At 46.8% G+C, this 15,970-nt stretch overlaps 2 protein-coding genes across 2 annotated transcripts; one reads left to right on the top strand and one right to left on the bottom strand.

The window, feature by feature from the left end:
* Positions 1-1,842: 1,842 nt before the first annotated feature.
* Positions 1,843-9,579, bottom strand: znf341 (zinc finger protein 341). Its single transcript, XM_034537055.1, is given in 20 exon segments — positions 1,843-2,817; positions 3,234-3,304; positions 3,398-3,509; positions 3,903-4,035; positions 4,130-4,226; positions 4,368-4,576; positions 4,683-4,909; positions 5,125-5,308; positions 6,132-6,222; positions 6,321-6,346; positions 6,348-6,415; positions 6,774-6,885; positions 6,887-6,965; positions 7,065-7,294; positions 7,427-7,507; positions 7,598-7,627; positions 7,629-7,748; positions 8,196-8,386; positions 8,736-8,846; positions 9,506-9,579. Coding segments are annotated over 20 exon segments (2,871 nt in total). The 5' UTR covers positions 9,537-9,579; the 3' UTR covers positions 1,843-2,149.
* A 950-nt stretch (positions 9,580-10,529) lies between these two features.
* On the top strand, positions 10,530-14,219 carry e2f1 (E2F transcription factor 1). Its single transcript, XM_034537053.1, has 7 exons — positions 10,530-11,639; positions 11,783-11,882; positions 12,354-12,573; positions 12,674-12,826; positions 12,916-13,030; positions 13,164-13,446; positions 13,977-14,219. Exons 1-7 carry the CDS (start codon positions 11,388-11,390, stop codon positions 14,216-14,218), a joined length of 1,365 nt encoding a protein of 454 aa, XP_034392944.1. The 5' UTR covers positions 10,530-11,387; the 3' UTR covers position 14,219.
* The last annotated feature ends 1,751 nt before the right edge of the window (positions 14,220-15,970 follow it).

Below are 15,970 nucleotides of genomic sequence, written 5' to 3'. Positions count from 1 at the left end.
ATTCTTTGGCATAAATATAATATAATTGTACTTTAAATACCAATAACTTAGTTAATAGTATTCACTCTACTCACATGAAACCTCTACAATATCTATTTGTCGAACCCTTAAAGGAATTAGACGTATTATGCACGTGTTTGAATTAAATATGTAACTATATAATACATTTAGGCTATTTGTATATCCAGCATTTGGTTATTTCAACATGTTTTCATTATTTATCACAAAGCTCGGGTAATTCCAGTATCTGGTGACATCATCTACATGGTGGAAGGTAGAATTGGGCAGCACGCACCACTCTGGACCTGCTCGTGTGCATATGACTAAATATGCATTTGGACATAGTTCTTATTGCTTTGTGCTCCCACTCGTTGGACAGCTGAGGGGAAGCGGGCTCAACAACAACAACAACAACAACAACAACAACAACAACAACAACAACAAACACATGTCCGTCTGATCATCCGCATCAGTTTAACCCTCCTGTTATATTGCGGGTCAAATTGACCCGTTTCAAAGTTTGAAGATCTAGGAAAAATATTTGTAAGTACTTTTTCTGTATAAAGCTTCTTCCGCTTAACTTATTTAGTGTAATCAACTTTACAAAAAATAATACAAAAATATCATGTGTCAAGTGTCAAGTTTAGACCATTTGTTTCATTACATGTGACACCATGTTTCACCACATTCATCTCTCACACACACACACACACACACACACACACACACACACACACACACACACACACACACACACACACACACCTGTTCACAGCCCCATATATAAAGTTGTACACATTTCAAACTTTAAACAAAAATATCAGGTGGTTGTTATGGGAACTCATCTCTATCCTGCTATGTGCCCATCAGCCCACGTGAACCACACTTTCCAGACTAAACAATGTTTCTTATCTTCTCACTTTCCCCCTAAATAAACCTTTATTGGACATGAAACACTAATGTAAGGGTTTCTTTCATGTCTCTCCTAATAAATATGGTGCTACAGGATTTCTAATAGACTGTCTGACTGACTGACAGAATGACACACACCCTATTTCATCCCAATCTCAGACGCACACACACTCTCTTTCTAACGACGCCACCTGTGCGAGAAATACAGATACTATTTTGACGGGATCCTTTATTTTTCCCCTCAGGAAAACTGAGCCCACACTTAGCAGAGGAGGGGCGAAACATCCCAACGGGTTGCTGAGCAGTCCTCCCAACAACACACTGCAGATACATACGACTGCACCAAGACGACTGCTCGCTGGCCTTTGGTCATCTTTTATGATATAATTGATGTATCTTAACACTATAAATAAATATAACTAAAGTTTACTTTCAATACAAATCCTTATGACTCATTTGGCTTGATTTTGAGTGAGCGGGTCAATATGACCCTGAACAGCACAGGTGTCTCATCTCCATTTATCTACATCACCCCATGAAAAAAAAAATTTCAAAATGCAAATAAAATTTAGGAGAAAATACATGTTATGGTAGACTAATGCAATTTATATCTAGATCTTTCCAAAGTACCTAAACAATTGTTTGAACATGTATTTTTCATTAGAACGAGTCAGTTATCCCAATTGAACTCTGATCTAAGGAGGGTGAATAACTCCATTCCTGTAAAAACTGATTGAATTGTTAGTAAAGGTGTTGGTGATGAGGTAAAAACTATACTCCTTAGGATCTTTTGGTTTCTGACAACTTTTGGATGATTCAACATTCACCGGGTCATATTGACCCGGGAACATCATTGCTGTACCTAAGAAACAAACATAACAGGAGGGTTAAGAACCTTTCTACGGACACAAATACACTTTGAGACACGGGTAAGCTTAAAATAATTTACTTTCTGCGACATCAAATCCATGAAGAAACTTCCATTACTTTTGACATTATGACGTTTTTAAAAGAACCACTGTGGCTTATCTTGCACAACAATTGTCCACCAGTACATGGAAAAGGTCCACTGATCATTTTGACAGTATAGATCTACAAGGTAACACTAGCAGTGTGCGTAACGTTTTAATATAAAACAAATAATGATTTCCCAGACTAGAAAAAATAAATAATAATGGATAGCTTGGTTCGTTTGGTCCATGAGCAGAAAACGTTCCAGCTAAGATGACATTAAAAACTACAAACATGGCTGCTGCAAACAGTTTTGGTCACTGCTCTGAATCTGATCCAGCGCCATGCCACCATGTTCCATTGCATCATCATCATCCTCCTCTTCCTCCTCCTCCTCCTCCTCCTCCTGTCCTTCGATGCTGGTGATAGTCATTGCAGCCTGACAACCCTCGTCAGTCCTCTCCTCCTCCTCTCCCTCTTCTTCCTCCTCCTCTTCTTCCTCCTCTTCCTCTTCCTCCTCTTCCTCCTCCTCCTCCTCGTGTGTGTCCGCCTGCTCTTGGCTGCCCCTGGAGCTGTCGTCAATCTCCCCGTCGTCACCTCCCGGCATACTTTCTCTCCTGAAGAACATGCTTCTCCTCCCGTCGTCCTCTCCTGCCTTCTCCTCTGGCACCGTTACGCCGGCGGCGGCCTCGTCTCCCTCATCGTCTCCCTCCTCGTCTTCCTCCTCGTCTTCCTCCTCGTCTTCCTCCTCGTCTTCGGCCCCTCCTTCGGTCCCCGTCCCGTTCCCCGCTGCAGGACACTTGTGGTCCCTGTAATAGCTCTGTCGGGTGAAGCCTTTGTTGCAGGTGGAGCACCTGAAGCGGTAGTTGTCCGTGTGAGACTGCTGGTGCTCCAGCATGTGCGCCCTGCGGCTGAATGCCTTCTGACAAAAAAGACACTTGTAGGGTTTGATACCTGGAGGGAAGAGGAGTTCATGAGAGTCACGGTAATAATGTCATTTTGATACGAATAAAGGGGTTCCCTACTTTCAGGTCGTGCCTGATGCAAACTTGTAATGTATAGAACCGCAACTCTCTCAATTTAAGCTACTTCTACTTCTAAAGATGCTATTTCTATCTTTTTTTTTAATCTATTGCCCTTCTGATTTCCAGTCAAGTCTCAGGTATTGTCATCCGACAGCAATATTTCTAGGTGACCACCTTTTATATAACGCATTCGATCTTATCATTTTGTTTTGTTTTTATATACAGTATACACACATTATGTTGGAAAGGATGTTTCACTATTGCTACGACTTCACGACAATATCATAAGCAATTATCGGTCCTCTTTGATTGGATGAAAACGATGGCTGGATATTATTCACTCACCAGAATGTGACAGAATGTGGGCCTTGAGTTTGTCGGGTCTGTTGAACTCTTTGGTGCAGCCCACATGTGTCCTGAAGACCAAGAAACAGAACGATAGCATTGAATAAAAGTAGGAAGTAGGAAAACGAGGGAAGTGAAATCATCTATTTGGGCTTTTTCCTCACCTAAAGGGACACTTGTATTTCTTGAAGGGTTCATGGATGAGCATGTGTCGCTTCACTTTGTCCTTCCTGTTGAACGTCGCCTCACAGAGGGAGCATTTGTATGGCTTTTCACCTGGAAAAAAGGGGATCAGCATCAAACTCACACCTTGACTTTCATTCGTGGCCTTTAAATGATGTGCTGTACAAGTGTGTGAATGTTCCTGAACTCTTTCCTCTAGCAAGCGTCTTGCTATTGCGCGCAGCCTCCCAACGCTTTTCAAAATGCTGACATTTTAATGACTTTAATGAGTTTACTGAGGCAGGTTTTATTGACCACTTCCTTATTTTAACACAAAGCTTCTTCCTTCTGTCGCTGCTACATTTTCTGGTGTGACAGGAATAAAGTGCAGAGCTGGGTCGTAGTGCTGCCTAAAGAAACGAGTCAGCGAGAATAACGCTGAGGAAGCCGGCACAATGGGTCTTCACACAAAGGGGACACAGAATGCTTCCTGGAAGTCTTTCAGACCTGAGTGAATGCGAGTGTGCAGTTTGAGGTAGTGCTCCGTCTTGAAGGCTTTCTTGCAGATCTGACACTTGAACCTCCCGCCGACGCCGTGCGTGGGGAGGTGGCGTCGGAAGTACCTCTCGCACGGGAAAACCTGACGGCCAGCAACGAGAAAAAGATGAGACGCCGCGGGGGGGGGGGGGGTCTTCCGCTGTGACTTGAATAAACGAAACATGGCAGACTCTTACCTTTTGACAGTGTGGGCAGGGAAAGTTGTGCGACGCGGTCAGTAGATGCTGCTCCAGTGCCTCCTGGGTCGAATATCGGCTTTGACACTTGACACACCTGAGGTGAAAACAGGGGTGTTTTTTTTGTTAGGGATAAGAAGGATGTACCAACTTTGGGATGCCAGTGGTGCCCCCCACCCCCCTTCTATTCTGCTCTAATCAATACGGAAGTTACACAAATGTGAGAGATCGAGCCCACCTGTAGATGCTGGTTTCCTTGCGTGTGCTCTGCTGCGGGCAGAAGCAGTGGGAGTACTGGTGGACTCCCAGTTCGAACAGCGAGGGGAACTCCTTGCTGCAGAGGTGGCAGCGGTAGGTCAGCTGCTCCTGGTGCGTCCTGATGTGCTCCAGGAACTGATCCAACTTCTGGAAGGTCTGGGAGCAGGACTTCAACACACACTTGTAGACCTGCGGTGGGGGGGGGGGGCGGCGGTTATTAAATCTCGCCGTGGAAGAAATAAAATCCCCAAAAAACGAGACAAAGAGTGAGTGAACGTGTGGACTCTGCTCTCACCTGCTCCCCTTTGTGCTGGGTCAGGTGAGACTTGAGCTGGAAGTAGGTCTTGAACTTGCTGGCGCAGAACTGGCACTGGTAGGAGCTGTCGATCACAACGATTTGCTTGGTCGGAGCTTGGCACTGCTGGTCCTGGTTGGACTGCACCTGCACCTGATGCCCGTTCTGCGTACACTCCGGATCGGCCGGAGCCTCGGCCGCGCTCTCCTCCGATTCCACCGGAGCTTCTGTAAATCAGGCATTGCATCTCGCTGTCAGGGCCAGAGCTGTAAATCTGATGCTGGATCAGTAGCCGTCATTACTTTTATAATTAGATCCAGCATTTATTGCAGGTTAATGTAGAGAGTTCTAACAAGGTGTACCTAATAATCGGGCATCTGAGTGCATGTGCTCATCAATATCATTTACATATCACGCATGAATATTGTTCAACCGATTTTACCTGTTTGAACGACCTCTTCCTCTGGTTGTGATTGACAGTTCTGCTGCTGTGACCCCTCCTCCTCCGGTTCACCTTGCTGCTGCTGCTGCTCCACGCCCCCCTCCTCCTCATTGGACGACACTGGTACCACCTTGACTGTGATTGGTAATCTGGACACCGTGCTGGCCACACCCATGGGCCACACCTTAAAGATAAAGATCCGCTGTTCTTACCGTGTTGTTGGCACGACGCTGCGTTCACGTCTCATGAAAACAATAATAATAAGGACATTCTTTACGATACGGTTTTACCACCGCGGTAATTAACAATTTTATGCTAAACCCTCCCCCCCCTCCCCTGAAAACAGTTATATTGTCCAATCATAGCTTAGCACCCCTAACTAGCCATGACCGATCAGAGTATACAAAGCTTTCAAAACCCAAGCTATAAGAGAAAAGGTGTAAGGAAGGGATTAAACATTGTGTTTGTGACCCCTGGCGTACGCAGGAAACGTTAGCATTGTAGACCAAAGTCCTGGACGCTGCGATGTACGAGTTTAGACTCATGCAGATGCTCCGGCAACCGGCTTTAGCCCCAATTAAAAGAAAAAACACACAATATTAAATGTATGTCGCCATTATACAGAACACGGTTCTCTTTGTTAAAAGCGGTAATCTCGTGTGCTTAGCTGTGTTTTAAATGAACTCTTGGCGCTAACGTTAGCTTCATTAGCCAACTAGCTACACCTGATAACGATCGACTAGAAGCGATAAAGTCTGCACTTGTCCGCCTCCGACTCAAATTAAGGGCATTATTGTTTCAGAGGTGGTCTGTGAATTCTGCAGCGGTACATGTGCAAGTCAATAATAGGGGGCGGGGCTTAGCAAACGGTCAAATTAGTAGACGTCTGGGCTAGCATTGGCTGAAACTCTGAGGAGGGTTATTACTTGTTTGTAAGAATTTGTAAGCTTGAGTTAAAAAATAATAATAATAATAATAATAGGGTATTATCACAAACTATTTAGAACCTTGTGTGTCTGCATGTGTTTCTTCACGTTGGACTTTTGGGCAAACGCTCGGCCACAGACGATGCACTGGAACGGTTTCTCTCCCGTGTGACTGGAGAAAAGAAAGAATAAGTTTACTGGAGAGGCAAACGGAGTAATCTTATTTTCCCATCCTGGGTGGAAGCCTCCTCGTGCTGGCCAGTAACGCACCTTCTAATGTGCTGCTGAAGATCGAAAGTTTTTCGAAAAGATTTTGTCGCAGAAATTACATTTCAGCTTCGGAACGTTTCCTTTCAGCTGCTCTGCTGAGGACGGAAATTGCGTGAGCACATTTTGATCTTACAATCATCCTTGTACATTTCATATGCATGGTCATTATTATATATACTATATATATATATATATATATATATATATATATATATTATATATATATATTATATGTTGTACGAATTTAACAATAGCAGTGTGGCATGAATGTGTTTTTCCTTCGTGGTGGAAGCTGTGACAGTAGCATTACTAGCAATATATTAGATATAATATAAATGTTGTTTCAGATCATTTCCCTTCATTGACGTTTTTTTAGTTTGTGAAAGCACAGAATATCAGCTATGAATATCTTCAGTCCTTTCAAAAGGTCACCCCCCTCTCACCCACACACACCTGTGGCTCCTTCAGAGCTTTTTTTGCTGCTCCTCGACCGCTTGGGGATGATGACCTTTTCGAAGTCGCCCAGCTCCGTCAGATTGGCGGTGATGCCGCAGGTCTTCGTTTTGGGCGCCCTGCTTTCCCGGGGCTGTAGACCGGGGGGGGGTCGTGTACGACTGGCTCTCCACGCACTGACTTGGCACCTGAGGAGGGAGACACGACGAGGCTGAGTGCCGCTTCGCCTTCGAGCCAGAAAAAAAGGGCTGGGATGGAAACGGCGCATTAATGTTTCACGCTCACGTATGCACGGGATGGAAAGGCTGCAGACCTAAGGGCGTGATCTCTGCGCCCCCGCCCATGTGGGGCAGTGCGCTGTACACCTGGACCACTGAGTTGCTGTGGCCTGCTGGGACCTGTGAGGAGAGTGGCTGCTGGGCGGGGCTGTCCAGCTGGAAGGGGTGGGCCGGTGTTTGGCCGGAGGGCAGGGGGTGGGAGGACTGCTGCTGCTGTTGTTGTTGTTGTTGCTGTTGTTGCTGCTGTTGCTGCTGTTGCTGTTGTTGCTGTTGCTGTTGTTGTTGCTGTTGTTGCTGCTGTTGCTGCTGTTGTTGCTGTTGTTGTTGCTGTTGTTGTTGCTGTTGTTGTTGCTGTTGTTGTTGTTGCTGCTGCTGGTGATGATGATGATGGTGGTGGTGGTGGTGGTGGTGATGCTGCAGGTATGAGACACCAGCTGCGTGCATGCTCAGGTTACTCTGCAACACAGCACATCAAAAAAATTGACATTTTGCTGTGCATCGTCCATTTTTTGGTGGCTTCACATCCGTAATGTTGCGCCGTACTACCTGCGAAGGCGTCTGCATGGCGGCCATGGGGCTGGTCGATGGAGGTGGAAGGCTGAGATGCCGACATGAGGACGTCGTCGCTGACCAGCACGTTGCCCTGGACCAGAGTGTGTGTCAGAGGGGAGGGGGGTACTGTGATGTAGGTGGATACCTGATGTGGGAGCGGGGGAGTGTCACACAAACATGAGAGTAAAACACAAGCAAGAAGGAGCGAGTGGAACGCATGTTGGTGTCAAAAAATGTACGCCTCCTACCCACTTTGCCAAATACTGTCAACCCCCCGGCGGGAAATTACAAATGTTTGTCGTGGTCTCAGAAAGCACAATTAATGTCACCGCATGGCTTCATCTTCAGCATGCGTCTCAAGTAATTCTTCTTTTGTTCTCTTCCCATCTCTTGTCTTTTACATACATTAAAAAATATTTCTAAGATGCTTTGATTTTGTTCATTATATTTACTTGTTAACTTTTTTTTCCCACTCCGTCGTCCCCACATACACATTCATTTATATCAGGTTACCCCACACAACCACACACACACACACACACACACACACACATACACACACACACATTAAAACTCCCCTAACTCCCCTCACCTGTCTGTTGGCAGGGGTCTGCGGTCCCGAGCTGATCGAGGGCACTGGCGTGTAGGCGTTGGTGGAGGCCAAGGACACCGTGGAGAGGGAGGGGACGCTGGACTGGCACTGCTCCCTCTTGTGTGTCATGAAGGCCGGCAGAGAATTGAACTGTTTCTTACACTTCCCACACAGGAACACGTCCTCGTCATCTGCGTTTATAAAAACACACACATATATAAATATATAAATATATATATATATATATATGCGACACAAACACAAGTTGCAAAGCCATAACACCAGCGGCATAAAGGCAAACGCTGCTAGTGTAATTATGGTTTACATTTGCTTCTCATTGCCACGTGTGATCAGCCGAATAAATAAATGAATCCAAATTTAAGTACTTTACGTTTTTTTATTCTTTATTCTCGTATGACTTTTGTTATCATTTTATTACAATAATACATTATAAGAACACGTTTTAAATTACGATTGGACATCATTAGCATTTGTATGTATTCAGCTGGTTTTATCTCAGCTCTCATTTGCTGTACTGACCCATGGACTGTAACGTGGACGTCCCGGAGACGTTCTGATTGTTCGGGTCAGGGACTCCACCGTGGCCGTCCAGCAGAGACTGGACCGCCAGCACTGTCTGGTTGTCCATGCCTGAGGAAGAGGAGGAAGAGGAGGGTGGAGAATCATGTAATAAGTCCCATGCTTTTTCATTGTATTCTAAACACGCGATACTTGCACGTTTCACTAGAACTATGAAAATATGAAAATATATGCATTTGTCTAGTTAGCCTTTAAATCAAAATCAGCACCTTTATCTCCAGCTACTTCAGCTCTACTCATCCTCTATTGATCTTATGATGCATATGGGGAATAATATACACACATCTACTATTAATAATAACGAATACTTCAGGGAACTAATATTGGTCGCTGTAAATTCCATACCGACCAACACAGACACACCATTAGCCCTTATAGAAGGCCTACTACAGCAACAGTACAGTGTTGTCATCAGAAGGGCACACTGCAGAAATATCAACGTATGATGATGATCAATATAATGAAAACGACTCCCAGGCGCGAGCTGCCCATCAGGTCTGAGCAATAATCAATCTGTGTGTTTGTTTACAGTCAGTCACTCCTCCCTCTGGGATGTTTCCATCGTTATAACTGAACCAGACGCATTTGTATCGTTTCATAGTGACTTCTATTCACGTGGGAAACGGTCCCCGGTACGTTGGTGCTGTTTGAAATGCGCCCGGCGTTTTATTACAGCTGTAATTACGTGGTTGTTAACAAATTGTGCCTACCTTCAAGCACTTCAAATATAGCTTGCGCCATCTTGCAGCTCCTCTTTCTTGCGCTATCGGCGCTCGACTAGCAGGGGCTGCCCGTTGAGGCGCACTACCCCCCCTCGCTAGGAAAGTGCAGCGAGACACGCTCAAGCAAAGTATTTGGAGGCAAAGGTTTCCGAATAAATGTTCGCAATGGACTGACGGGGGTTGGGACATGTTTACCGGCGGGAGGTAGAGCTTGTGTGTCTGTCTGAAGCCGTCGAGAAGTCACGGTTGAGGTTTTGCGTCGCTCCAAATGGCATTTTCTCACGTGTCACTTCATTGAAATAGGGCGTGACGCACTTTGGGTTTTGAGCGCAGCAGCGTCAAGCGCAGTAGTTTTACTGGGACACATTTTGCGCGATATGGAGTGTAATCAATTGTGCGTTAAATAGTAACAAAACTAACGTATCGGGAATGCGGATTTTTGCGTTGGACCTGAATGCACCGTCGCATCGATGACTCGCCGCTCGACTAAATGACAGGCAACGGTTCACACCAATCGGGAGGCCGCGAGTACCGACCTGCGGGAAGTGAGGCCTGTTGACCAATAGCAACCGTCGCATCGGAGCACGTGCCGGTTTCGCGGCAAAAAAGATTTCGCGCGAAAACTGTCAGAGTCCCGTTTGGATGTAGATCAGCTGGGACAATAACAACAATAACAGCCGTTAACGGGGTCGGACCGGCGCTTTCTTTCTTTTAATAATTGGACCGCGCCCGGTGCGAGTGACCGGCGGACCGGCGGCCGCTGTTTTAAAAAGGACTCTCTTGCATTTCACCCGGTTTATTTCATACATTTCACACTTCCTGCGTGCCCCCAACAAAACGAGGGGGTTGAAGAACTGCGGCTAATAACTCAGCTAGCATGCTAACCCGCCCTGTATCCTCACGTGCAACTCTCTCGCGCTTTGCTCCGCGGAGCTAGCTGTCGCTTCTTTACGTGCACTTGCAAAAAAAAAGAAAAAAGATTGTGTCCGGACTTGTGGTTATTTATTTTTTTTTTTGGGGGGGGGGGGGGGGGGGTCGCATGTATCATTTTTTTTTTTATTTCGATAGCTCACCAGTTGGACTTCCGCTCCAAAGTTTTAACAGCCGTTGAACTGAGCTGCGAGGAGACATTGTGATGTTTTAGTGACTTAAACCGAGAGTTTGTCCGCCGCTCCCCGGTTGTTCGCTAACTTGTGTCGGTGTTGTGTCGTCGGGGCTCGAGCTAGCCGTGTTAGCAGGGCTGCTGGTTGTGTGTTCGGGGCAGTGCGGCCGGGCCTCGCAGCTCAAGCTCCCACGTCACTGACTGGAGAGATGACGACAAAAGATTAGCTTGCTAGCTCGCTAACACCCCCCCAGTGTTTACTTCAGCCACGGCCGAATTGTCGGCCCTTTCCTCGCGGACTCATGAGCCGATGAGCCCCGAGGCTCGGAGCTGGAATGTGTTGGTGTTTGGGCAACAGTCTTTTTATTTGCCAAATTTCCTGTTTGGCAAAACATCCTGAGAGGCCGTTTCACCACCAAGCCCCAATGTTGTTTGTTCAACAGTTGGCTTCCAATAGGTCGTCATTCATGTCGAAGTGATATAGTTTTATAATTTATTTGTAGCTGCTTTTTTAATTTAAAAAAAAATGTGTTTAAATATGCAATAAGATTGACAATAGAGGAAAGGGGAACTTTTGAAAGAAATGTCCAGGCTGCCTGTAAACTCCTGCAAGCAAACTTTCAAGAAGTTTCATTGTTCCCCGAATTCACCGTCTACAGCAGATCCAAGAGGGTGTTGATACTCAAACTGCAGCGTCAGCTTGGCCCTGAAGTCCAGTGGAGGGGTCTTCCCCTCCCCACCCCACCCCATCGGGTCACACACACCGCAATGTCAGAGACTCTGATAACGGGGCAGACATCGGAGGATCTGTTGACTGACTTCGAGACCTTGCTGAACTCCGGGAGCATTGACCTGAGCGAGAGCCACCAGATCGTGATCATCACCACCCCCGGCGATGAGGGGTTCCACCCGGCCGTCGCCCCCACCAGCACAGGGGAGATCCTGCTGTTCGCCACGCCACAGGGCTCGGTCGACATGGGGGTCCAGGACAAGAGGCGGCCAGCGCTGGGAAGACCGCCGGTAAGGAGAGGGAGAGGGAACTAATAGTTTGGACAAATGTGCTTCTACCCGCCTGACAAAACTGTAGAAGTCCGTCTACCGGTTGCTCCGAGACACCCCCCCCCCCTTCCTAATACATAACCGATGCATTTGTGTCTCTTCAGGTAAAGAGGAAGTTGGACCTGGACAGTGACCATCAGTACGTCAGCACGACCCGACCGTCCATAGGCCAAGTGCCACCCTCCACACCTGCTCCTCCCAGAGGTACACACACACACACCACACACACACACACACACACACACACACACACACTACATCCATCTAATCCATACAAACTGACCTTTGCTACAGCTGTCATTGTCCGAAAAAAACAACCAACTGCTGTCCTTTATCAGCAAAGGCAACAGCTGTCTGACGTGGCGCTTCACGACACGCACAACAAACAAAACAGGAAATCTATGTGGATTGTTCAAAGACACACAGGGTAAAATGTTATGTCGGTCTAAACGCTCTTGTTGTGGTCATTGTACTTCCTCGACAAACTACATATTCAAATGGGTTTAATCCAAGAAATGTTTAAAAAATAATAACTTTATTAAAAGCCTGTAATATAATTGATTATTTGGAAAGTATTTACATGCAGTTTAGTGTGAACGTTTGAATGTTTTTATCCCGAGCTCTCCGAGTTGTGGATAAAAGCAGCCTTTTTAAACCCACGCGTGCTCCGTCCAGTTCCTCGAACCGCGACGGATAAGTCCCGCTACGACACTTCCTTGAACCTGACCACCAAGCGCTTCCTGAACCTGCTGTCCCAGTCGGAGGACGGCGTGGTGGATCTGAACTGGGCCTCGCAGGTCTTGGATGTCCAGAAGAGACGCATCTACGACATCACCAATGTCCTGGAGGGAATTCAGCTCATCTCCAAGAAGTCCAAGAACAACATCCAATGGCTGTGAGTGTGACTACAGAACACGTACTATACTCTGTGGTTTGTGTTTGGATTCCATAAACGTCTTTTCTTCTTCATTTCCTCATGCCGCCTTCCCCTGCAGTGGTAACCGGGTTGACGCGGCGTTGGTTTCCCGCCATAAGGAGTTGCAGCGAGAGGTGTGTGACCTCACAGAAGCCGAGGAGCAGCTGGACGAGCTCATTTCCAAATGCAACCTCCAGCTCCGACTGCTCACGGAGGAACCGCAGAACAAGAAATATCCTTTTTCGACCACTTTTAAGTGACTGGTTATATTTTTTTGCCACCACAGCTTTTTTGTGTTTCCTTAACCGTTGCGTTTGTCACGTTGGGCTACGTGCGCTGCCAGGACTTAAAGAAGTCCTTTGATTCCCCGGACCAGCTTGTTATGGTGATCAGAGCGCCACCAGAGACACAGATGCAAGTTTCAGAACCCAGCAAGGTAACGACGAATGGCTACTTTTTATTTTTAACATGCAATGTTGTGTTGCATCAAATTTAATTGAACAGTTTTCCTAGGGCCCTGCGTTGTGATGTTTCCACCTGACGGTGCATGTTTTGTTCTCGTCTCCCAGGGTTACCAGGTGTCGCTGAAGAGCACGCGCGGTCCAATCGACGTCTTCCTCTGTCCAGAGGACAGCTCGGGCGTCTGCAGCCCCGTGACGGGAGGTAGTCCCTCTAAACCCGATGCCGACCCTTCCCTGATCCTGCCTCCCACACAATCCGCAGACCAGTCGCACTCCAGAAGTTCAGCGGCGGCCGAGGACGTGGCTTCCTCGTCGCCGGCGTCAACGTCGTCCACCGTGACGGCGGCCTCCCAGCACGACCCCACGGCGCTGGTGTTGGGTGGCGACGCAGGTGAGTGGTCACATTTCTCAGTAAATGTATTGAAATTCCATTTTTATTCCATAAAGTTTACAAAGTTCATCCAACCTGAGTTGGGTGCAGGCCAAACAAACCCTATTTTTAAACAAGAGCACGTTGGATATGTACAGTTAGTGGTGAAACATCTGGGGCGACGCATTGCGCTGTGAAGTGTGTATTCCACTTAAAGTGAAGGCTGGTTAGCCTAGCATGCTAACCCCAGCGCTGATTCCTAGGCTACAATTATTGTGTGTTAATTCAATATTATTTCAGCTCCTGCACGCTCAGCGTTTAGTTTTTTCATGCATTTTAGTTGAGCTGATTTTTTTTTCAAACCAAATTTCAGCGACCGGTTGTCCTGTGACCTCAGCACAATCCGCAAGGTCACCAAGCGATTCCACACACACGCACACGCACAAAAAAAGGAATGTGTCTCTTCCTGCTCTGACTGGTCAAATGGCGTTGCTCTGTTTTCCGTACACTTGATTATTTAATTTATTCGATTGTTCCGCTTTCCGCGACAGAATCGCTGCTGGGAGGCGACCCGTTCTCCAGCCTCGGAGACATGCCCGATTTCAACCTCTCGCCCCTCTCCTCCTCGGACTTCCTGAATGCAGATGGCATTCCCCTCCAACTGGACGGTTTCATCAACCTGTCCCCCCCCCACAGTCACGACTACCACTTTGGACTGGAGGACCACGAAGGCATCAGTGAACTGTTTGACTGTGACTTTGGTGACCTATCGCAAGTTTTGGGGGATGGTTAGACTGAGGGGGGAGAGATGATTTGTGCCTGTGATCCTCTAAAATACTACCCTAAAGGTCTGTCCCCCCAAATTGTTCAGCACATTATTAGCACTGCTCTTTGGCCATTTAAACTCTAGACAAAGACTTTAGCTTAAGTATAGCTATTTAAATTATTTATATGAATGTTATTTTGATAACTTGTACGTGCATTTTATTTTGTGTCCGTATAGATGATGTTTAATCCAAGTGGATTGTGCTGGTGTGTGTGTGGAGTCGTAGGGCTGGTTTCCTAAACCCAGATTGGCCGACATGTGACATACGATCCATGCGGCTGTTTTTTATTTCCCACATCTCGGTGTGAAGGGGAAACATTTGCATCCCGCTGCTAAAGCCGGTTCGGGGAAACCGGCATTTTGTGACGCGAAGCTCTAGTTTGGGGCGCGGGGCTGTCCAAAAGCGTTGTTTCACATTCAATGGTTTTTTTTCCCCACGATTAAGAGGCCATCATAAGCACAAACGTTTCTCCATTGGAAAATTAGTTTGATCTCAAGCACTGGAATCCTGACCCACTGGTTTCTCCAACGTCTCTGACTCTATCACAGCCCCGACTTAAGGACTAGATCTGCTTCCGTTCAGCAGTCTCCTCGAATGGATTAAAAGAGGCTGTAATGAATATCTGAAGGTTAAAGAATTTTCCTCCAAACCCACTGACTAATATCTTCACGAGGCTCTACAGATTTATCGGAGCTACACGAACTGAGATGGGGAGCTTGACCCTCGTCTTTTTCTTTAAATAAATGGTATCCTAAAGGGTTACCCATGACTTTCAATATTCCCGATTTTATTCTTTATATTTTTCGAAAGGCGCATTTTCATTCGGTAGATTGAAGGGGGAAAAAAAAAAAGTCTGGTTTCACCGAATGGTGCTAATAAAGCCGTTTGTAGAGACTCCCAGGGTGTGACGAGTCTCGTGGTTTGAAGTGTGAGCGGTCCAGATGGGTTTCGTTGTGCCGGTGATGATGCTGCAGTTATTAGCCATAGTCTCAGGTGTTCAGAGAGGAGTCTCAACTCAACGTTTGGGATGCAAACATGTTTGAGGGTGTCACGAGTGTTTGCGAAGCTTTTCGTTTGCGTAGGTTGACGATGGGCTTTTGTGCAGGTTTAGGGAAATTCTTGGAGACGGTGCGTGCTTCTTTTTCTTTTTGTTGTTAATTTTTAGGTTCAAAGCGAGAAGTTCACCAGATGCCTGTAGACCGATGCTCCCGAAAAAACCACCCGACTGTTATTGGCATGTGTGGAAGCCCCCAGGCCTGACGCACAGTTAAAGGACCTCCGTGGGTCCTCACATGCCATACAATCTCCATTGCATGTTTCAAAACAACAACATTCAGTCTGGCGTGTTCGTCATCGTGATTAAAAGCACAGCTGCGTCGTTGCTTGTACTCAACTCAGTCTAATCGGGGATGGGGGGGGGGTGATAGACTTCTCGAGAGGAGTTTAAAGGGGGGGGGGGGGGGGGGGGGGGGGGGGGGGGGCTGCTGTTATTGTTCAGCATATGCACTTCAGAAAGTTAATGTTCATGCCTTAAATCATTGGCCTCGAGGGGGGGATATCTTATCTCAGCCCCCCAATAAGCATCAAATCCTGCTTGTTTTTCTGCGACGGTCCCGGGCCGGCTGCGTCTCGACGTTTTCCCATCATGCACTCACGCGGTGGAACAACTGCTCCGCGTCACGCATCTTTAGTTTTTGCTTGTTCTAAGTTATGTAATT

Source organism: Cyclopterus lumpus, chromosome 7 (genome assembly GCF_009769545.1).
Source record: "Cyclopterus lumpus isolate fCycLum1 chromosome 7, fCycLum1.pri, whole genome shotgun sequence".
Taxonomy (NCBI): Eukaryota; Metazoa; Chordata; class Actinopteri; order Perciformes; family Cyclopteridae; genus Cyclopterus; species Cyclopterus lumpus.
The sequence above is the reverse complement of the archived record's forward strand: the minus strand, read 5'-3'. Positions and strand labels throughout refer to the sequence as shown.